The sequence below is a fragment of the Cydia splendana genome, chromosome 26, assembly GCF_910591565.1.
Source record: "Cydia splendana chromosome 26, ilCydSple1.2, whole genome shotgun sequence".
Classification (NCBI taxonomy): Eukaryota; Metazoa; Arthropoda; class Insecta; order Lepidoptera; family Tortricidae; genus Cydia; species Cydia splendana.
The window spans coordinates 4899551-4923354 of NC_085985.1; the positions used below are offsets into that span (position 1 = coordinate 4899551).

The 23804-nt window shown below is 38.9% G+C and overlaps 2 protein-coding genes across 2 annotated transcripts in view; both read right to left on the minus strand.

The window, feature by feature from the left end:
* Nucleotides 1-686: 686 nt before the first annotated feature.
* On the minus strand, nt 687-4752 carry LOC134803401 (uncharacterized). The gene is made up of 5 exons (XM_063776220.1): nt 4603-4752; nt 3573-3636; nt 2930-3037; nt 1345-1454; nt 687-864 (listed from the first exon to the last, which is right to left on the minus strand). Exons 1-5 carry the CDS (start codon nt 4675-4677, stop codon nt 745-747), a joined length of 477 nt encoding a protein of 158 aa, XP_063632290.1. The 5' UTR covers nt 4678-4752; the 3' UTR covers nt 687-744.
* An 8007-nt stretch (nt 4753-12759) lies between these two features.
* LOC134803392 (Kv channel-interacting protein 1) overlaps nt 12760-23804 on the minus strand; it is a 68358-nt gene continuing 57313 nt past the window's right edge. The window contains exons 5-7 of the mRNA XM_063776211.1: nt 16976-17185; nt 14960-15123; nt 12760-13993 (exon numbers count right to left, since the gene is read on the minus strand). Of these exons, the coding sequence (XP_063632281.1) occupies nt 14995-15123; nt 16976-17185 (339 nt within the window). The 3' untranslated portion in view covers nt 12760-13993; nt 14960-14994. The remainder of the gene's footprint in view (nt 13994-14959; nt 15124-16975; nt 17186-23804) is intronic.

Consider the following 23804-nt stretch of genomic DNA (forward strand, 5'->3'; position numbering starts at 1 on the left):
CAAAGGTTATGGCGCCATCGCTCGAAAAGATTCACTTAGGCCTATTGTCGAGTAGATGGCATTAATTTCAATATTTAACAAATTAACACATATCAGTGAAAGAATAAGGATCAAAATCAAATGGCGTTCTAACAGTTTTAATCTTCTGTCGAAAGATGGCAGTAAATGTACTGTGGCTACATAATTTCCTTTGACAATCCGCCTCTATTTCAAATTCTCTTTGGTACTGCCGTATAGAAATTGCACTTCCTACTAAACCGAAGTTTGACAGCGATTCATGCTGTGAATGTATGGCACCATCCCTTTCGGTATTCAAGTCATTATCTTGTCTGTGGTCGTGCACGCAAAGGGATGTCAAGTTGTGACAACCCTAATCATTGCTTGGAGCAATGCTGAGCCGAACGGAGCCGAGAATGCCCGAAAGGAGCAGTGTCTCTCCACTGTCATAATACAGAATAGACACTACAATCAAGATATATCCCGTTGACCGTCAAAGACGTCAACTGACGCGCGCGGCTACAACCAATATCCCCTGCCCTGGGAGTTGCAGCGTGGAAACAAAGAATTGTTATCGATAAACGGGTTACCATTGTACTGCATGGCAACATGTTTACCATTTTGAAGTTAACTTACATGATTAAGATCGTTCTGTTTTTAGCATGTATTGCATTAATAAAATTATGACAGTAACTCTCTATACTCTCTATTCTCTTTGGTAGTACTATTATTTATTCCGATTTGCATTTATTTAATCCTAACAGTGGGTAAAGCGCTGCTGCAGTGCGCGTTTTCTAGCTCCGTATGTATTTGCTTGAGCCGCGCCCGCGCCAGCGTCAGGCTTGCGTTTGTAGCGCGCATACTTTCCTGGAAGTTACAAACATTGTTATATTTTAATTAATTTGAATATTATATAACAACTGAATAGTTAATGCCTAAATAACGCGACATGTAATATTTAAAATATTATAAATAAATGACTATGAATACGAGCCCGGGATCTATAGTCTGTATCTTTAGGTATTTAAAAAAGAGTAAACAAAATCTACCCTCACATGGCTTCTTAAGCCAGTTGAGGGTAGATGAAAATATTGCATGATCAAATAATGTAGGTTAAAGTCAGATCGTTCAGTGACTGATCCAGGCGGTTTTGTATTTGGTTGGTTAATCAATAAATGTTATAACTATCCGAAAATGTAACAAATGATTTGTTTACTTTTATTTAAGTACCTAAAGATACAGAGACACCAACTACGAAAAATAGTAGGATTAATTACAGGACATAACTGGCCGCTAACTGTATGTAACAACGAGTTTTTTGCACATTTGTGGGTAAGCTGATAGTACCTGTCCATTAAGCAGCATCTTGTCAGCTCTGGTCAGCTTCTCCACAGCTATGTCGGTGGTATGCCTCACCAGACCCTCCAGGGTCGCTCGGAGGGACACGTTGCATTCCCCTGGACAATTAAGGTAAGGTGTTATGAAACTTATGAATACTGAAAAATACATGGAATTTTTTTTTAATTCTGTAAACAGAATGGCAAACCCGTAACCCTGGTAATTTCGTCAGGAATGCAACTATGGGGTTATTCCGTCTTTTATGTAACGTGTTTCTGCTATTGTCAAATACATTAAGTGGTTCCCAAAGTTGACTGGGGTCCGAAACACCTAGCACAAACTGCCAAATTCGGGACCCACCTCTGGGCCATATTAAATATTTTTAGTATCGTCTGTTAACAAGATCGGGCGGCGTCTTCTTGTTTCAGGGCCCTCTCAAATTTCGCTTGCGTTAAAAATTTCAGTAGGTATTTCCAAGTATTAGTGTCCAAATAGAAACATCAGTTTTACACCTCTGTAAAACTGTCTGCTATAGTATGAATTATCTCAGGTGAGTTTTCGGGCTCGGACCCTAATCTGTTAAACAAAAGCTATTGTTTCCTTTATGCAGTGGTTACACTACTTTACTGCGAATAGCTCCGACATAAGTAACGGGAACAAGCCCGTTTAAAAAGCAAACTTACCTTTCTATTTATATGGTTCAAATTCATAAAACAGCCCATAACGGAGATAACACGTTTTGTTATCTCCATAAACAAGACCACCCTGATTGTTCTCTGAACGAGCTGTCCCATGAATTTGAACCTTAATACTATCACGATAGTTACTTTTTTAAACGAAATGGTTGCTTTGGCACGTGCTGTAGAGCGCTCTTAAAAGAAACAAAGGCTTTTGTTTAACGGATTAGCACCCGAACCCGAAAAATTCATCTGAGATAATTTATACTATACTATTATATTATAATTTATAACACTAGCGACCCGCCCCGGCTTCGCACGGGTTAACAAATTATACAGCTAAACCTTCCTCAAGAACCACTCTTGATACCTAGGTGAAAACCGCACGAAAATCCGTTCAGTAGTTTTTGAGTTTATCGCGATCAAACATACAATCACGCAAACAGATAGACGCGGCCGGGGACTTTGTTTTATAAGCTGTAGTGAATGGATGAATATTTTTATTTCGTGTAACAAATGGACACATTTTTATTAGTAGAGCTTACAAACTAAGGTACGTACTTAGGGGCTGTCTATAATCATCCAAAAATCATGCTTCAAATGACCCCATTTCCTCCTACTTCATGCTACCGTCATCCGATGTCCAGACCCCCCCCCCCCCCTAATTTGAAATGACGTAATTTATGAATAGCCCCTTACGTAGGTAGGTAAGTAGTAGTAGTAGTAGTAAAACACTTTATTGTACAAAAATCAAAACACAACAGGAAAAATAACATTCGTCATTAGTACAAAGGCGAACTTATCCCTTTAAGGGATTTCTTCCAGTTAACCTTTGAGCAATTGAGGTAGAATTGGAGACGGTAGACATCCGTACCGGACCAGACTTAAGGACCGGTAAGGTAAGGTAGTGTACTCACACAACTTCTGATGCAGCAGGGAGCCAGGCAGTTTGTTCTGGTGCTGGAACGGCACGTGCAGCGGCACATCCAGGTCTGCCAGCACTATGGGCGTCGGCAGCCTGCCCTCTGTCAACCAATAATAGTTTGTTTTACAAGGGGACAAAGTTCATTCTTGTTTAACCTCTCGCGCTAAAGCAAGAGTAGGAAACTAGAGGGTTCGGCCATTCTCGGCTCCGTTCGGCTCAGCATTGCTCCGAGCAATTATTGGGGTTGGCACAACTTGACGTCCCTTTGCGTGGAACACCACAGATAAGATAATTACTTGAATTTTGACAACCCTAATTAGCCGAAAGGAATAGTGCCATACATTAGAAAGGGACAGCTTGATTCGTCCCTGAACCGCTGTCAAACTTCAGTTTTGTAGGAAGTTTCCTTTCTGTATGGTAGTACTATTACTTATTACGATTCATAAGAGCTTGTTGCTAGGCCTACATGAATAAAGTATATTTTTGATTTTGATTTTTTGATTTTTATTCTGTGGTTAAAGTAAGGATGTATAGCACAAAGAATTTCGTCCATTAATCTTCTTGTATACATATAAATTTAGTTTTAATTTAAATCTAGGATGTATTTGGGGAACCTAAACAACTGGTAGTCTTACCATCATCGGACTCTGGGGCTTCTCCGGCAACAACAAATGCCTCCGCTGATTGTAGGTCCAAGGACTGAAAAAAAGATGTAAGTAATATTTGAAATTTAACATCAAAATGTAATTAGAATCAGAAGCAAGTATTTTTAAAACTAAAATTACATAGGTACAAAAGTATTACTAACTAAAAACTACAAGTAGATATACATAAAATAGGTAAGAGTTAAAGTTTACCACAAAATGGTCTCGACTCAGCATAATACTGCCCTGAAAGTCAGCACTGGTCTTCCGGCGAGACCATTTGTGCATCACGATCTCAGCCCTACAACACGGCCCTACTATAAGCTGAACGCAGCCTTTGCAGCGGCCACCGGCACCATCTTGTCTACTGTGGTCATTTCTATGTCACAGTGTTTTTAGTGCTGCACTTTTAATTCAGAAATTATGAATGAAATTTAAAATTATACCTTGCATCTCAAAATCTAAAGCTCAGCTGGTGACGCCCTTGCTTCCATTTATTACTTTAGTTAGATTTTTCATATCATCAGAATCAAAATCAAACGATGTAGTTCAGTTTTGGTAAGAGTTACATTAGCAGTTATATCTGAATCAATGATCGAATTTAAACTGTTGTGAGACATACTAACATTGAATAATTTTACGGTGTAGGCTCATTTGTTTTAGGTCACTCGCGCGACATGTTTCGGAGAGCCTAGGTCTCCTTTCTCAAGCACTAACAGTGCGAGCAGCGGCCGTGCTCGACCGTGTATCGCGTACGCGTGAACGCTACTCGCACTTTTAGTGCTCTAAATCAATGGTATAAATGGTATAATTCAAACCATATTCAAACTATGTAGTATGTAATTGACGTAATTGTACAGTGACTATCACCAAAACATGGCAATAACTGTATTGATAGATAGTGTCTGTAGTGTAGAACATAAATATACTTTCTATTACTATTAGTTACAGTGAGATTTCCAAGAAAACATTTGTTTCCTCCAAACTATTGCTACCTACGTCAGCAAATACCTACACTTACCGGCGATTTACCAATTTCTATTTCGGAATCCGATTCTGAAGCCTCTCCATCTACTACGTGAACTAATTTAGACATTATTCTGCCTTGAAATTACAGAAATTTAATTAAAAACAAGAAATTACACTGCAGTGCAGTGTTTACAATGCAAAGACGTTTTTTGACGTTTCATTAAACACAAGCATGCTTTTTTAAGATGTGTTATTGCAATATTCAATTTATCAATGTATTTTCCTACACAATTAAACTATAAGATGGTCAAGCAAATCTTGTCAGTAGAAAAAGGCGCGAAATTCAAATTTCTATGAGACGATATCCCTTCGCGCCTACAATTTTCAAATTTGCCGCCTTTTTCCACTGACAAGATCTGCTTGACCAACAAAATTATTCTATTTATTTTCAAGATAAAAATTTGTTAGTAGGAAAATGCCTCTTCGTGACAGCACAGACTACATATATATATTTACTTTATGGTGACAGTAACGGCGTTTAGATGAAACTAGTTCTTTTGGCAACGACATAAGGTTGTAATTTCGTTGTCTCGATCAATATACCTGCTAATGACCTCGCATCTTCATCATCATCATCTATACCGTATTTAACGTTTAACAAAGTTACATACAAAAAACCGTAGGGAAGGGCCAAAAGGGGATCTTCCAGGCATTTAGAAACGTACGCCATTTTATTAGTAAGTACGGGAATTTCTAATTTGTTTGACTGATTTAACATTTTAGCACAAAAACGGGAACACTAGGTAATAAATTGTGGCTTTCCATTAGAGAAGGGTCCTTATGCTTCATGTGCAATAAGGACCTTTCTATCAGAATGTCTGTTGAAATTTCAGATAAAATGGACCTTATTGCACTTGAAGCATAAGGACCCTTCTGTGTGGAAAGCCACAATTAGTTGAAATGAAACACTCGTGAAACATGAAGAACTGTTTACTATCAGAGTAACGTGGACGTCTCGACACAGTGACAAATTTATAAGTAATAATAATTATTTACAGTAAGTAGGTACATAAACTCTGTCAAGCCATTTCCATCAGTGGAAAAAAGCGGTAAATTTAAAAATGTAGGCGCGAAGTGTTATCGTCCCATAGATAATTTGAATTTGGCGTCTTTTTCTACTGACAGACCTCGACCGGCTATATTTCCCGCGGACACTGTAAGATTCATTCCATTCTCACTCTATAAAAGGCATAAAACTTTCGTTTAAAATTTTCCAAATCACTCTAGAAAACATTAAATTTTTAACATCATTATTTGATAGACGAAAGAACTATACTTATTAGACATACACATTTGAAGAGTAATCGTATTCACTATTTGTTCGACTGTGAAAAACGAACCTTGAATTTTCTTTATCTGCCTCTCTATCGCTCTTGCATATTCGAGCGAGAGAGAGGCAGATAACGTTTGTTGATTTTTCAACGTTGTCGGTAGACCCTCAGAGGGGCTACCGCGAAAACCGAAATTCGCAAATTGCGGGGATCTTTCTCTTTTACTCCAATGAAGGGGTATTTGGAGTGACAGAGAAAAATGCCCGCAATTTGCGAACTTCGATTTTCGCGGTTATAGCCCAGGTATCGTCAGCGGCACTAGAGTTGAGGTCACGCACATAACATGTTAAAGGACCGTCTTACCTCAGTATAATCACGAACCACAACTCCCATGCCATTCATCCAAGATCAAAGACCAAATTCCCATGGAATTCATACAAAACATATAGGTACAACCAGTTCGAGTTAGGTAATAACATTAAAAACAATTTAATGATGATTTATATGGTGGGTTGGAACAATCACGACTATTTAACTTGCTCTTTTACTATTGACGCTTTTTGAAAACACTGGCAGGGAAACAGTTCCCATCATGAACCATCATGTCATGAGTCGCTCTAAGTTTTAATATCTCGTTGTAATTCGAGAAAAGTCGCACTTATCCCACCCTATCTTATAAATTATTTTGTCGATAAAGAACAAATATTTATGAAACAATATTAAAGAAAAGTAAAATTTAAAAGCATTACTTTAACATTAACTCATACTTTTATTTTTTAGCAATTCTATAGCTATTCGTATTTAAAATCAAAATGGACCCTAAAAGTCCTACATTACGCACTATAAGTAAATAATACTTATGTGAATAGAACAAAATCACTATACTATTGAGTAAAATCATGTGAAATGTGTGCAATATTTCAATAATAAAGAGAAATCAATCCGATTCATTCATTCATAAATAATACTAAAGTATCGCTAACTTTCTTATAAATTGTTTTAAGGTTATATAAGGCAAAAGGAGCGATTTTAATTATGCCATGGGGCAAAAACGACATGACTCAATACGATAGAAATCCAGCGATATATATAGTCATTAAAACTGTGCTCCAATCGGCCATTCGGTTCACGAGGTCAAAATGATTTTATAATATTTCTTTCCACCCAAAGTTTCCTTGCCCCAACCTAACATTAAAAAAAATATATATTTAAAGGAAAATTTAAAAACTCAGCGCTTCCGGTGAGACTCAAGCTCGCGACCGGTTCGATCGCTCGTAACCAACCGAGCTACCGAACTTTACCAGAAGCGTGTGAATCAGTTTTAACAGTAACACACACTTTTCACATCATATCACACTACTCGTACATTACCAATGCCGTTAACACTGATAGTAATGAAAACTGTCGTCTAAATATATACTTATTTAATTAATGTAATTATTACTACAGAAGGTACGGCTTTTCGGTAACTCTCAGATTATTTAATTTCCAAATGTAAGGTAAATGGGGGTAAGTGTAACGAATGAGGTAATTCCTCTGAAGATAAGGTGCTGTCGGGTAACTTCGGAAGCGGGGTAATTTCGAAAAACCGCTAATTTCTTTAAATAGAATCACTTTCTACTATTGCAAGATGCTTCGATAAGCGTTGCAGTTGCCAATGAAGTGCTTCTAGATTAGGAGATTCTAGCGAATTTCGAAATTACCCCATTGTAGAAATTATCCCTATGCATTTTGCACTTTTTTATCTGCGCCGAATGTATTTTTACTGATTATTTTCCATAGCCGCGACTGCCCTGCCTGATATATTAGCTTTACAAAAATAAAACTATAATTGCCTTCCAATTCAAATACAAATCTAACCAAATCGGAAGACTTTTGCGTTCAGACATTGAACACTGATCTTTAGAAGAGACATTAATAGTTTTATATATACGTTACTACATATTATACTTACATACCAACGCTGGTACAGTCGCCTTCGATATATATGAGCGGCCAAGGCGTTTAAAAATATCTGAGCATACACTTTGACGTCTTGATATAAGAGACTTTGTTCAGATATTTGAGAACACCTTGGCCGCTCCGGTATATCTGACGGCCACTGTACGATCAAATACCGTAGCAGAACCGCGTTTAATATCAGTCAATGTTTTATAATATCTGAAATTGTTTGACATTGAGTGTGAATCAATAAGATTTTAATAAGAGGCCGATTGTATTACATATTTATAAAAATGTGGGACTTGAAAACAAATGTTCTAGTTACAGAAAAGCCGAACCGAAAATCATCTTGCCCTATAGAAACTGTTCACATCTACAAATTGTCAAATCAGTCAACAATTCTTGATTTATTAATAATACCAATAGATCAATTTCAACTATTCATAAGATAATTTGTAACTCTACTACTATAGATATCAGAAATGCTTTTAAAGTAAGAAAAGATACGTCGTTCTGTGACTTCGTGACATGTGAAAATGCAGAAAAATCATTGCAAGGATACATTTTAATATTAAAAAAATATAGAATGCATAGGTACATAGACTTACGAGCATTACCGGCATAATAAAATATATTAGATTTCTCTGGGGTACACATTTTAGTCGATATCATAAGAAACGTGCGCTTTGCATGATACCCGTAAGGTACTTTGTTTCGATCGACTTTAGCGATTATACTTTTCATGCCCGTAAGTCTGTAAGATGCTCAAAAAGTCATAAATTAGTGTAAAACAAACTATACCTTACCTTAAGTTATATTTAACTTAGGAACTTCTGCGCTAAAATATTCAAAATGCAATACAGAATACGAATTCCTGCTTTTTATTTTGTGTAGGTAAAGCCTGACCAGGAATATATGATCACGGGCCATGTTGCGGAATTTTACTGGAGCTAATTTTTTCATACTAATTAAACTGAACTGTCACCATACTGGTAACGGTATCTCTGTAAATTCCATCCTTCACCGTTTCTTTTTTAACTAAATAATTGTTTCCTTTTTTCCTTTAAGCCTAATTGTATTATTGTTATTACTTGTGTCCGTATTATGTCCACCACAGGACAGGCTATGCCTAGTGTGGTTGCCAGCATAAAAGTAATAGTTATAAATTTATTTCCGAAATAAAACATTTGTATTTGTATACATGAGAATAACAGAGCCCTCTTGACAATGATCATATATTATTGGTCAGGCTTAATATGTATGATCGAAAGTTTTTGTGGATACAATATTTGTCTCGGTCATTAAGGTCGATATAACAATTCCTAATAAACTTCTGTCACAATTAAATTCCCAAATCAATTCCATAGTCATGTTTAATACAAGGTTAGCAAGTATATGGGTTAATTGCAACTATGGGATTACCTATTGAGTCTATCTATATACTCGTAGTCTGAACGCCCGTAATCTTACCTACGTTTTATTTCCAAGTAACTCATGACGGGAGCTCTTGTAATACACGCTGTTTAAAAAAAAACTCAAATAGACGCAGTAACCCCAGAGTCGCATTTATCCCGGTCGTCGTAAATAATATCAAGTTTTCAAGTGTAAATAAATACGTAAGTATAAATGCAAAATATATTCTTAAAACACATCAATTATTTAGATTTTAGACAATCGTAAACTAATTATTTATCATTTTGTATTTGATTATTCGTCATCTTGAGCTAGTTTTGAGCTCCCGAGGCATACTTTTTAGACTCCTACCCATTTATTCCATCATAAAACATGTTAAATACACCTAAAAAGCCAAAATACGACTGATATGATTAAATTTGCATATTATTACTTTACGATTGCTTGATGTTTAAAATTATTATTGATATTTAGTATAAATAATAGTCTTGATGTTCTTGATACACTTGCTTAGACTTTACATACATGGCAATATTAACATATATTAAATTTTAAAACTTATATAGTTATAGGTACTATTATGTGATTTCTTTTGTAATTCCTTCATAGGCACTTACAATGCATGTTTTGAGATTACTCATAATCATAAAAAGGATAAAAAGTCATATTTTATTTAGCTACGATAAATCGAACCGTGTAATGACGATGATTAATAAAAATGTGTCTTAAAATGTGTTTGAAATAAAATTTCAAAGACAATTACAATACAATAACATTATATAGGTATACAATATATATATATATATTAGTTAATTTTAGTTAGGTGAGTCAGTGTATATGCAGTTGCAGTAAATCACTAATATCATTAATTCATTTAAAATTTCAGAGACAATGTTCTCATTTTAATTCAACTGTTAAAAACTCTTATGAAATCGGACAGAAGCCTGAACGCAATTTAAAATGATTTACTTTTCAAAAATATAGTTCTCGTGGTAAGCACATCCAAAAATTTAGTAAATTTTAGTAAAATATAGTCTTGCAAACCAATTTCTCAGTAAAATCAAACGGCGCAAATAAAAATTCAAACTTCACCTTTTAAACTTTATTACCAAGTTTTTTATTTACCTGCTTTATAATGACTTCTTTTCAATATGGCTTCCATCTATGATGACTTGGCCGATTCTAAAATGGTCGTTGAGAACGTTGTTCGGTATGTTTGTTTGATGTTGCTTTTAGTAGCTGGACTTTACTGATAGCCACGATGGATTGCCGGCTCTTGACCAAAGAAATAAACGCCTTTCACTTTTCACTTCGCCATTTTGAAGTTCAACCGAAAAACTGGAATTTCGACTATTTGCGCCAACATTTTACTTTGTCGCCTTTAAAAAAACGGTTAAAATTGTTTTGCTAGACTATAAGCGGTACCCAGTTGCTCTTTGGAGCTCTACCCTGTTGCTGGTTGCTCGGCGGCCGTCAGCTGGCCGAGAGGGACGCAGTTACAACTGAGATTGAGACGGGGTATGTCCCAAAAACAGCCCCCATCTCGCCATAAACTCGTCTATCTCTTTCGAAAGCGAGGGAAATAGGTATGAGTTACTTACGCCCTCTGTCGGTCGCGGCTCCGAAACTCGATTACTTTAATTTTGGGGTAAACGTAACATGACATTATTCCTAAAAAAATTTCATTCCTACTGAAATAATATATTAATCCAGGTATTAATTTTATGTCTACTTCGATTAAGTTTCACTAGTCCCTAAATACTAAGGGTCTGTACTATCTGTTATTAACTAGTATGGCATTTATGTTTGACTAAAATATATCGTGGTTAGTTTTTCAACATATTTCTATGGGTATTCGAATTATCTATAAAATACTCAATATTGCTAAACCAACTCACTAATACTTGTCACTATTAATTTTAAACTAATTATAAAACATTTCGGATAAATAAATATTAACGACTTAAAAAATAATAATTCAATAAACCTTAATATTACTATTTTACGCGCGCTTTCTTAAAATTAATATCTTCAAACCCCCAAACATGAGGCATTAGTCTATTTTCTGTTTTTAGTAAGAACGCTGTACTATTTTGGTCAGTCAAGAAATGAAAGCAAGTAGGTACCTGGTACAGTCACCATCAGATATATCGGAGCGGCCAAGGTGCTCAAAAATATCTGAACACGCACTCTAACGCCCTGATCATAGAGGCGTGTTCAGATATTTGTGAGCACCTTGACCGCTCCGATATATCGGACGGTGACTGTGCAAAATAAGGGCTGGATTGACTCAAATTTAGTTTCATTAGGATTCCTTTTTTAGGTTTAGATCGTTTCGTTGTTTTAACACATTCATTGCCACTAAGTGCTACAGGTTACGCTCGTAGCGCGTAGCCACGGTTTCGCCGTATGTAGCGCGTAGTCGCTACGAACAGTGTACCCGACAGTCGGGTTCTTGGCCCTGAATGTGTTAAATAAATTAAATATGTTTTTTGTATTCCAAAATTGTTCACCTAAAATTATATTTGTTTTTATTTAACCTCACTAAAAATATGTTATGGTTTTGACACGACCGTGCCTATCGTCTTGGTGATTGGCGCGTATCTGAGGGCCAACCGCGAACCACGTTCGACGTGTTGCCTCTCTGTCTCACTTGTGAATTCGTACGTAAGTGTGACAGGGAGGCAACACGTCGAACGTGGTTCGCGGTAGGCCCTCTGTATATGACGCACGACTTTCACTTCATTTCGCATGCACCAGTGTGAGCCATCTTAAAAGTCGTATCCATAGACTATGAATACTCTAGACGGAGTTTAGAGCAATTATTTCATGAAACCGATGCATCCAAAAATACGGGGGCGCGGGGGACGAGGTGAGCGAGGTCCCGTGCCGTTTAGTCCGTTCAAAGACACGGACGTCACACAAGGACACTTTTGATTCGAAAATGGAGTAAAACTACCGTATGCGTGGCAGAGGGGGTAGAGCTACTATGCTCAGTCTGGAGGATGTCTTGCCTGTGGCGTGAGCCATCTTAAAAGTCGTATTAGAATACAATACACAAGAAAGTAGATCAAAACTATAACAAGTTGTTGGACAGAATCGGACGCACATTTTTCTGCAGCAAGCTACAGATGTGGTGCATAATTGTTTTCCATCGTATTTTCTCGGAAACGTTCGTGGGTCAAACAGATCACTGTGTTATGTCTTTCCTGTAGACATACACAAGAGTTAAGGGCTATAAAGGTTAATTTTCTTATTTAACCCTTATCCACGTGGAAAGGTCCTCCTTTTATTTAAAGAACTATGATAAAATCATTACTTACATGCCCACAAGCTGTTAACTATTGCCCACAGGAGAGAACACTAGTGTGTTCGCGCGAACTGTACATTTTTCTACACACACACGTGGATAAGGGTTAAATAAGAAAATTAACCTTTATAGCCCTTAACTCTTGTGTATGTCTACAGGAAAGACATAACACAGTGATCTGTTTGACCCTCGTATTTGTCATGCTACTTCAGTCAAACTCAGTACTTTTTGTACCGAGACTGGCTGATATACTTAGCAAGACACGTTCGTACGTTTCCGTGAAAATACGATGGAAAATAATTATGCACTACAATTAGTAAACTGGCTGGTCATTTTAGTATCTGAGATAGTTAGAATCAGAGTGTAGGTAAAAACAAAACTTATTGTAGCGATATAATAGCATGCTAAACCGTTTATATGTGGCCACGAAAGAAGCGACGTAACATAGAAAGTAGTGGCCTCAAGGCGAGCGTAGCGGAACGTCCGGCGGAGCGGCAAGCGTCAGAGCAGCGTGCACAGCGTGCGTTTGCATTTGTTTAACCTCGTAAGGCCCAGTATGAATTACAATGTACACTCCGTGTCAATATAATTTGAACCTTTCATAAACCAAATAAAGTAGTTTTTCTTTTGTTTCATTCCTTTTTAAAACAAACCAAATTCATTCAAATTTACTATACAACAAAGTTCATAAAATTATTAGGACAACGAGCGGTCACCACAGATAGGCGCTCTCGTACTAATTTAGCATAGGAACGCAACTGCATATCAGTTGCATCCACGTTTACAATTTAAAATATCTACAAAAATTGGGTTTTAATAGACAGGCTGTAGTAGTAATAGTATGTAAAGTAGGTAAATAGTGCTGATTGCGCAGCATTTTACTAGTGAAATTAGTACACAGTCTATGTGTGGTGTCCCTACGCTATTCGTAAACGCTTCATAATGCGCTAAGTAGATTCCGGTTAATCGCTCGGCCACGATACACGACGTTTCCAGTAGTTTCCACCGCTAAATATTTGTTTTAATCAATTGCTTTCAGTGGCCCTCGGATAACATGAAAGCTGCGCCGCACGCCCCGCTTGATTGTCTACTCCGACAAAGCAACAAATAGCTTGGTATTAAGCCTGGATCGCCAAACGCGACGCCGCACGCTCCGCTCGAGTGACAACTCCACCCTTAGAAGGACAGAAACAGTTTAACATTAAGCCTGGGTTTTAAACTTTCCACACGTGGTATAAGTGCTGCAGCGCAGTGAGGGAGCTACCACTTAGAAGGCCAGAAACAGCTTGGCGTTAATCCTGGGTCGCCAGACGTGGTACAAGTGCTGGAGTGCAGCCAAGTGGCGCGCGAGCGCGCGTGCGCGCGACCAGCACGCCGCGGCGGCCGCGTGCAGCGGCGCGCGCGTGCAGCGGCACACGTGCCGGGGCAGCGGACGCTTGGATTCCGTCCTGGAACATGCAGTTTCCAGGATAAACTACTGTCTCCAGTAGATTCTATATTATCTGTAGGCCATTGTCTTAACAAATCCAAAGGTATTCTCCAAACTACAATGACAGAATCGACTAAGAGACCTTAATAACAATCAGAAAATAATAATAAAAAAATACTACTGTGTCGGAGCTAGGCCAGGGACATGAACCTTCGGTTGAGTAATATACGAAATATACTTCATGGTACTAGAGCTTCGAAGATTATACCATGAGGTAACTGTATATGTTATGATAAGTTAGCCTTAATAAAAAGAGCTTAGCTTTTGCCGTTTAAGCAAATAATAAATCTCAGTCGATCGATACCAAAAGCTTCCACAACCTACGCAGAAAATTACCTTACACTTTACCTAGTATTATACCATTTATAACTGCCGGCCTAGCCAAGGTTACAATCGCTATCGCTTCGATAACGCGAAGCATTATGTCTCTCTATCACTCTTCCATATTAGTGTGACAGTGACAGTTGCGTTTCGATCGCTACGGAGCGTAAGCGATTGGCATCTTGGCGGCCTGATCCACTGCCGTCACAGCGCCATGTCGAATAATCGAACATCTGCATTAATCACATTCTTCAGTACTCGAATACTCTACAGCTGGTACCTGGAACCCCGCGGAATACTCAGAACTCAATGTACTTGAAGTCGGAGCGCGTGCGCGTCGGTCTGCCGTCGTAGTGCACATTCTTCTTCAGGACTCGAACACAGTAGTGTACTACAGCTGGAATCTGGAACCTTATACTTGTTCATTAGCCTTAGCGTCGTTCAGTCTCGCATGAGGTGATAATACCTACCTGTTCATTAGCCTTAGCGTCGTCCAGTCTCGCATAAGGCAACCCCCGCGGCGCCCGACGCCCCAGCAACTCATGCACATCTACCACGACTATAGCCAGCTCCCTGGAACCCTGTAGAACTCTCAGCAGTGTACCTGAAGTCGGAGCGCGCGTGCGTGTCGGTCTGCCGTCATAGCGCCGTGTCAAACATCTGCAGTGATCGCATGATCACGTCGTCCTTGAGGCAGGACTCGAGGAACTCCTCGATGGTGATCACGCCGTCCTGGTTCAAGTCTAGCTTGTGGAACACTCGGTCAACCTGGAAAAGGTATAAAGGGTTTTATAAATTCCGTTATTTCACAAATTCTAGGTCAAAATTATGTGACTGAAAACTTTGTCATAGATGCGTAAGGGTTTCCCCACATTATGTCGACGCGGAATCGGTAAAATCCGATAGGAAAAAGCTTTAGGTATGTCAGCGCAATAAGAGCGAAAATGTCGTCGTTCGGCTCGGTTCGCATCGGCTGACGCCTGCCGAGGTGTCGACGGGTTTTTCGCTCTTATTGCGCGGACATAAAGCTTTTTCCTAACGGCTTTTGCCGAATGCGCGTCGATATATCTGGGGAGACCCTAAGGGCGTATATGTAGATGCAAGCCCCCTCTAATACTATAAATAAATTTTAGTTCAGCTTCGCTAATCCAAACCCGCTGGAAATCAACTGTTATTGTGTGTTTTATTATTGGCATTTACAAAAATACCTCACTTCCAAATTTACCTCAATACACCTCGTTATTTCTAAAAGATGATTAGTAAAATCAGGGTAGGTACACCGACATGCTACGATCGAGAAATTACCACTAGCTAATATTATTATAATCTGTAGCCAATGTTAAGGCATCAAAAATTACTTTGGTACTAAACTATTATATCCTCAAGTTTACATAAAGAATACCGCACCCAGTCAAGCGCGAACATAAAGTCCGCCATTTTCCAGACGGCTGCTTCTTTCCAAGCTACATAGTTTAGCCGTTAGTTTACTATGCTCTTAGCAAGACAGTTTATTGTGAGATCAGCTTAAATAATTTGCTTTGCTTTCGCGAACTTGTTAGCTATAAGAGTCAACTTTATTAGGTTTAACTAGATAGTTCTTTAAATTTAATTTTCACTTCTCATGCTCAAAAAGTGCACCTTTATGTCGTGCGTAGACGACATAAAATCGCATTTTATGCTCTAGAGCATAAAAGTAAAATTTTCTTCTAAGACTAAGGTAATCGGTCTCAACAGCCAAACAGTTAAAACATATTGCACAATTTTACTGAGCAATAAAATTGTGTAGATGACCAAACTTGTTATATTATTTTATTTTTGCTACAATTTATTAGAAATCCCTATTTTCTGTCATTAAATTTAGTAAATCACATAAAATAGGAGTCGATTATCGTTCAAAAATGCTCCGAAATGTTTGACTTGGCAGAAAACCAAGCGTCTGAAACTCTGATCACATGTTGAAAATTAAAAAAAAATAATTAAAAAGTTAGTTGGCGGGAATTGGTTATGTATATTGTATTATGTTCTTTCGCTTTACGACAATTTCGTGGTGTAAATTGCCGTGAAAAATATAATTTCCTCGCAATCGAAGTGAAAAGCAGAGTGTATATAAATGTCCATTTTTACCCTCGTCTACTATTTTGGTCTTCGCTTCGCTCAGACCAAAAAATTGCCTCGGGTAAACATGGGTCACTTTATGCCCTTGTTGTACAATCTACTATTTTTATATTTATGTAGGTACTTACGTTATTAAACCGGACACTATAACTGAGGACATATAAGACTCCTGTTGGTGCTGGTGTTATTTGGAAGCGAAAATATGTACTTAGGTATAATGATTTTACTGTAAATATGACCTGAATTGCAAAAAAATCGATTAACTGCGGTACTTAACATCGTCCAGTCTCACATGAGGCACCCCGGGCGGCGCCCGACGCCCCAGCAATTCATGAACTGCTACCACGAACTTCAGCCACCTCCCCGAGTGTGATGGCCTCATACCTATTGATTAGCCTTATACGTCCAGTCTCGCATGAGGTGACCCGGGCGGCGCCCGACGTCCCAGCAACTCACGCAACGCTACCACGACGTTAGCCGTCTCCCCGCGTGTGTAGCATCATACCTGTTCATTAGCCTTAGCGTCGTCCAGTCTCGCGTGAGGCGACCCCGGCGGCGCCCGACGCCCGAGCAACTCATGCACGGCTACCACGACTTCAGCCAGCTCGCCGCGAGTGATGGCGCCGTCGCCGTCCACGTCGTACAGGCGGAAGGCCCAGCGGAGCCGCTCGTAGACGGAGCCGCGGAGAAGAGTCGATAGGGTTACTAGGAGCTCCTGTGGACGATAATGGGGAATAAGTCACTGTGGTAATTTAAAGTTGGTAATTAGTTTTGTCCTATCGCTGATATCTGTGACGTAAACCCAAGACTATAGCTGTGTGCGAAGTACGGGAACAGAAAGCAAAGATCACGATCGAGTAGGTACAATAACTAATGTGCTCTGGACCTCATTTCGCGCGCAAAACCATATAAGTACCTACCTAAGACTATTTTTTCCTCAAAAACAAATTTCAAAGTCGTTCCTTGGCTGACTAATTCATTCATTCATTTCATTCATTTCAGCCTATATACGTCCCACTGCTGGGCACAGGCCTCCTCTCACGCGCGAGAGGGCTTGGGCTATAGTCCCCACGCTAGCCCAATGCGGATTGGGGACTTCACATACACCTTTGAATTTCTTCGCAAATGTATGCAGGTTTCCTCACGATGTTTTCCTTCACCGAAAGCTAGTGGTAAATATCAAATGATATTTCGTACATAAGTTCCGAAAAACTCATTGGTACGAGCCAGGATTTGAACCCGCGACCTCCGGATTGAAAGTCGGACGTCATATCCACTCGGCTACCAACGCTTTCTTTTTGACTAATTCTAGAGGAGTTAAACTTTTTAAACTCAGTACGAGTAGTATAATAAATTTATATATATTTCATGAAGCAGAGACCTGATTCAACTAAATCTGAAATTGAATAGGTACCTGATGTCAGCATTTAATTTATGCACCTACTATATTTTCTCCTTAATTAAAAAAGTAGTTTGTTACTTTAGATTAGGTAATTGAATACCGCGCCGAACGGTCCACAGTGCAATAAATATGAAATTCACAACGAGCTGCAACTCGAAACTTGCAGCGACTAACAATTAGCCATTCTGCAGTTTCATAGTTTGGAGCGGAGTTTGTCGGCTTTTTAACTCAGTTCTGAGTTTTAAACTAACTACTAACTAGCCTAGTTATTTATGGGTACAGCGGGTATCGACATGTTTGTGAACGTTATTCGATAGCAAAGCGTAATTAATATGTTAAACACACACAGTTTCGTAAAAACTAGTGTCTACGCCAAATCTTGGGATTAGTTGCTAAGCGGACACCAGGCTCCCATGAGCCGTGGCAAAACGGCGGACAACGCGAGGAAGATGAATGAGTAAACACTAGTGATGTACTTACCGACTATTGATTTGGCCGACTAGCCGACTAATCGGCGCTCGAATGGCCGATTAGTCGGCTAGTCGGCCAGATCATTAGTTTCGTATAAGTTCAGGTGAAAAGAATAGTTTTGCTCCTTTGGTTGCGCTATTCATGATAATTTAGCTTGGCTAAAAGGTGTTCTCTACAGGTTCAAAGACCTATCACAAGAATCCTCGTTCAATTTCTGTCTTTAGTTCTTTTATTTTGCAGACCGTCAGTACAGCTTGTAGGATGTATTAATTAAGGCTCTATTTCCCGTACGTAGTCGCCAGTTAAGAACCTATCCCCTGTGGTCAGCGTCTTTACGAGCAACGTGCCCTGACTAAGTCTCTAAATTTTGCAATAACATTAAAGGATGACTCACGTTAGGCCGGGTCGTCTCCGGCCCGGAGCTTCCGGCGCATCGTTTTCTGTGATCTATGACATGACAGGCGATCACGTGATGCTCGTGATCGCCTGTCATGTCATAGAAAAGTAAGCTCCGGAAGCTCCGACCCGGGCACGGCCCGGTCTATAACGTGAGTCATCCTTAATAGTTCCTCATGGCTCCACCATAAAAAAAAACAAAACTGAATAGTACTAAAAAAATAACTATAGAACTTGCACATGAAATTACACGAGAATCAGTTGAGATCGACCTGTAGAGGAAAACACCAGCCCACCAACATTTGATAACGATCAAACGGTCAATTATATGAACAAAAGTTTTCGTATGCACCCTGAATAGGTACTTTAGTAAAATAAACATAAAACATATGGTAAATATTGACTGTTGATTTCTTTTTTTTCTGTTTTTCTTTCACTGATAAAATGCCGACTAATCGGCCATTTTTGCCGACTAGTCGCCGACTAATCGCCGACTACAAATGTGGCCGGATAGTCGGCTTTCCCGACTAGTCGGCGACTAGTCGGTACATCCCTAGTAAACACACACAGTGACACCGCTGAACTAGTACCATTTTAGTGCCCGTAAGGCCCGTCCCGAGATATACGCCAAAGAATAGTAAAGAAAGTCTAAGAAAAATTTGTGCGTCGAATTTGACGTGAATGTACCTAGATGGACCATTTGGTATGTACTGTGGTATGCCACGCTTTTTTTAATTTGTATTTTTATAGGTTAATATACTCAGAATCACGAGCTCTCTCAATCCTAATACGAGAAAAAAAAGTGTCATGATTTTTATTTCAATTCGGTTTCATTTTTCACAGATTTCGTACGACGATCCAAAATTGGCTTTTAACAATCTAGTGACCACACAACATAATAGCTTAGTCCAGCGCCATCTATTTCAGCTGTCAAATACGGAGGTTCGATCATTAATTCATCAAAGACTCTTTGCCTCAAGTATTATTTAGATAAATATACTGTATACGTAACAAATATATTATGACACCTACTTGTTTTGTAAGTTTTAAGATTCTAAGAAGTCTTATGGTTTAAGAAGCCCTACATATTGAACTTCAACATCGAAATAACCTTTCAAAATGTCACCGCTGGCTATAAGAACACTCTTTGGGAGACATTACGTAAATTCAGAACACCCTCTATCGTAACGATCAAAACAGCCATATTACTGCGAATAAACCATTTGTATTTGTATTTGTATTTGTATTTGTATTTGTATTTGTATTTAACCTATATACGATACATATTTACGTATTCAAAGATGTTATTTATTACCATTGCTACAGAACTAACAGAACATTAACCTAAACTTCAAGTTACTACTTTCAATATAGTCTGTCAAGCCATTTCCGTCAGTAGAAAAAAAAAACTGAAAATTCAAAAACAGACGCAAAGGGTTATCGTTCCATAGAAAATTAGAATTGCGCACCTTTTTCGACTCACAAAGTCGTTTGACGGACTATAAGTTGCTCCGTCATTTTGTAGGTATCGGTACCTATACCCAGTTACGTCTGTGGCCAAGCTTAGGTACTTACCTAGGGTTGGAATATGTCAGAATTTCCCTTAAGTAGATGTAATAAGCGCTAGGTATTCCATTGCAAGTACCTGGGAGACCGAGCTTTGCTCGGAAAACAAGTAAAAATTCGCTTTTTCCCACAGATAAGCTTGATCTATTTTTCGCCCCCGAAAACCCCCATATAGCGAATTTCATCGAAATCGTCAGAGCCGTTTCCGAGATCCCCGAAATATAGGTATAAATATATATATATACCTACATATATGTATATATACAAGAATTGCTCGTTTAAAGGTATAATACAAAATTTCAGCGCAATCAGACATTAGGAGAGGTTTTCGAACTTTTAATATTTGATTTTGATTTTATATTTATTCGAAAGCGAATCTACCCTTTACACCGTGACCCCAAATTGCACTGAAACCTGTCATTACAAATCTGATCTGGCACCGTTTCAAGCTGGAAACTTAACCGTTTGCTGCAGGAGTGCGTGCAAAGCTACGGTTTCAAAGTAGGAACAGTGCCAGCGGGTTCATTCTACATTTAGAAGATAATTGAAATTAAATTGATGGTAGGGTGGATAACATTCGGAAAATCGAGGGGCACTTTTGGATGAGACTAGCCCAGGACCGGGATAAGTGGCGTACACGAAGAGAGACCTATGCTCAGCAGTGGGAGACTGAAGGCTAGAATGATGATGATGATGAAATTGATCAGTTTAAGCTTGTGAATATAATAGTACAAAATAAATGGCACAGATAGTGTCAGATTGAAAAAAAAACCGGACAAGTGCGAGTCGGACTCGCCCACCGAGGGTTCCGTACTTTTTAGTATTTGTTATTATAGCGGCAACAGAAATACATCATCTGTGAAAATTTCAACTGCCTAGCTATCACGGTTCATGAGATACAGCCTGGTGACAGACGGACGGACGGACGGACAGCGAAGTCTTAGTAATAGGGTCCCGTTTTACCCTTTGGGTACGGAACCCTAAAAATAAGATAGATTAATGCATTCTTAGACCTATCTTGTGAGAATCAAAATATCAGGCGCTGAGTTGGTGCAAGTTGCCGTGGCGGTAAAAAGTTCTTAGAGAAAGACGAGTAGGCAGGTACCTCATGTTTTCAAGGAAGATATATATTTTCTAGTAGCTATGTTGTTGCATAATATATTAAAAGGCAGACTTCCGACAAACAAAGTAAAGGCAGTGAGTTTAAGTCAATATCCATATTTATTTACTAATATAAAGGCGAAAGTGTGTCTGTCTGTCTGTCTGTTACCTCTTCACGCTTAAGCCGCTGAACCTATTTAGTTGAAATTTGGTATAGAGATAGTTTGAGTCCCGGGGAAGGACATAGGATAGTTTTTACGTCGGAAATCATCCTTGAAGAGAGTGCAAAGGGGGGTGGAATTGAAAGAGTTAATGAATCCATACTAATTAATATTATAAATGCGAAAGTGTGACTGTCTGTCTGTCTTTCTGTCTGTCTGTTACCTTTTCACGCTTAAACCGCTGAACGGATTTCGTTTAAATTTGGCATACAGTTAGTTTGAGTCCCGGGGAAAGACATAGGATAGTTTTTATATCGGAAGTCATCTCTAAAGACGGTGAAAAGGGGGGTGGAATGGAAAGAGTTAATGAATTGCCTAATAATTGAAGTAAGCAATGTGCGATTTGAATGATTGCTATTAGCATTATCCAGGCGCTATACCTACTTCAGCTGCTGTGCCTGCTGTCACTAATTCCACGCAGATAAAGTCGCGGGCAAAAGCTAGTATACCAATAAAAAAATTAAAAATCTGAAAATTAGGGATTAAAAGTAGTTAAAAGAAATTGTATTGATATTATATTGGTTGTAGCTGAATGTAGGCTCGAGAGACAGCTTTATTACTGAACCATTATCGATTAAACTGAAATAACGGCGATTTAATGAACTGCGTCCGTAATTCTTCCTGGAACTGCAATTCACGAACACGTTACAATGGGATCATGGGATGGAGTTAAAATTTAGTGGTTTTTAGTTCGAGTTAAAATAGGTACAAAGCTTGTATAATGGGGTTGGCCGGTCGGAGTATTTAGCAGATGGCGCCATCATAGCTTGCCCTGTCAATCCCTAAGAATGTGTCAAATTTTTAACCGACTTCAATTTCATAGAAGGAGGAGGTTCTGTATTCGGTTGTGGCTATATTTTTTTTTTTCTATGTACGTTCACCGATTACTCCGACATCCGTAGTCCGATTTGAGTAATTCTTTTTTTGTTTGAAAGGAGCTACCTCCGAGTTGGTCCCATTTTAATTTGGTTCTGTTCTGATGATGGGATCCATGAGGAATTGAGGGAACTTCTCAATTTTTAAAAGCACATGCATGGTGTTTTGGGCGTTTTCTTAAGCAACTCGAGCATTTTCTCTCGAAAACCACTAATTTGATGAAATAGACCTGATGATGATGATTATTTTGATGATAATGATGATGATTTCTTTAAATGTAAGTATGTTCAGCGATTACTCTGGCACCTGTGATCCGATTTGAGTAATTCTTTTTTTGTTTGGAAGAAGTTACCTCCAAGGTGTTTCCGTATTATTTTTGGTTCTGGTCTGATGATGGAATCCATGAGGAATTGAGGGAACTCCTCAATTTTTAAAGGCACGTGTTAAGTGATTTCGGGGTTTTCTAAAGTAACTCGAGCATTTGCTTCCGAAAACCACCAATTTGATGTACTGCAACTGTAGCCTTACCACGAGTTTGACATTGACATATTCGCTAACGTCTTATGCATCTAAATGTAACTTTTTATGCATCTCGCTCACACTAAGGTTAGTACGAGCGAGATGCATGGGAAGAAAGTTACACACATGCTAGCGAATATATCAATGTCAAACTCGTGGTAAGCTGGTAAGGCTACTGATCGGGGGTTAGGGTTAGGAGTTAAGGGGTCAGAGATTAACGGGCCGGGGAATGGCGGTTGAAGGGTTGCTGGTTCAGGATCGAGGGGTTCCTGGATCAGGGGTTGATGTGCTGTGAGGTTGAGTGATCGGGGGGCTGAGGGATTGGGTCAGTGGCGGGGCGGGCGGATGGATTTAGTTGACAGGAATTATAATTTCCCAGACGGACTCGAGACAATTCCTGGTTCAGGGTCGAGGGGTTCCTGGATCAGGGGTTGATGCGCTGTGAGGTTAAGTGATCGGGGCGTTGAGGGATTGGGCCAGTGGCGGGGCGGATGCATTTAGTGTAGTAGTGACAGGAATTATAATTTCCCAGACGGACTCGAGAAAATTCCTGATTACATACATATTTATTAAAGTAATAGGTACACGAATTTAGTGTTAAACATGATCTTGTTTTTCATTCATGCGTCGCGCTCTTAACAATACGTTAAAACTAAAAATGGAAAAATAAAAACTTTTTACAAAAAAAAGCAAACCGACTTCAAAAAGGATGAAATAAAATATTATCCTTTTTGAAGTCTATGCGTTACCAACTGATATGTTTGAAGTCGGTGCCAAGTCAA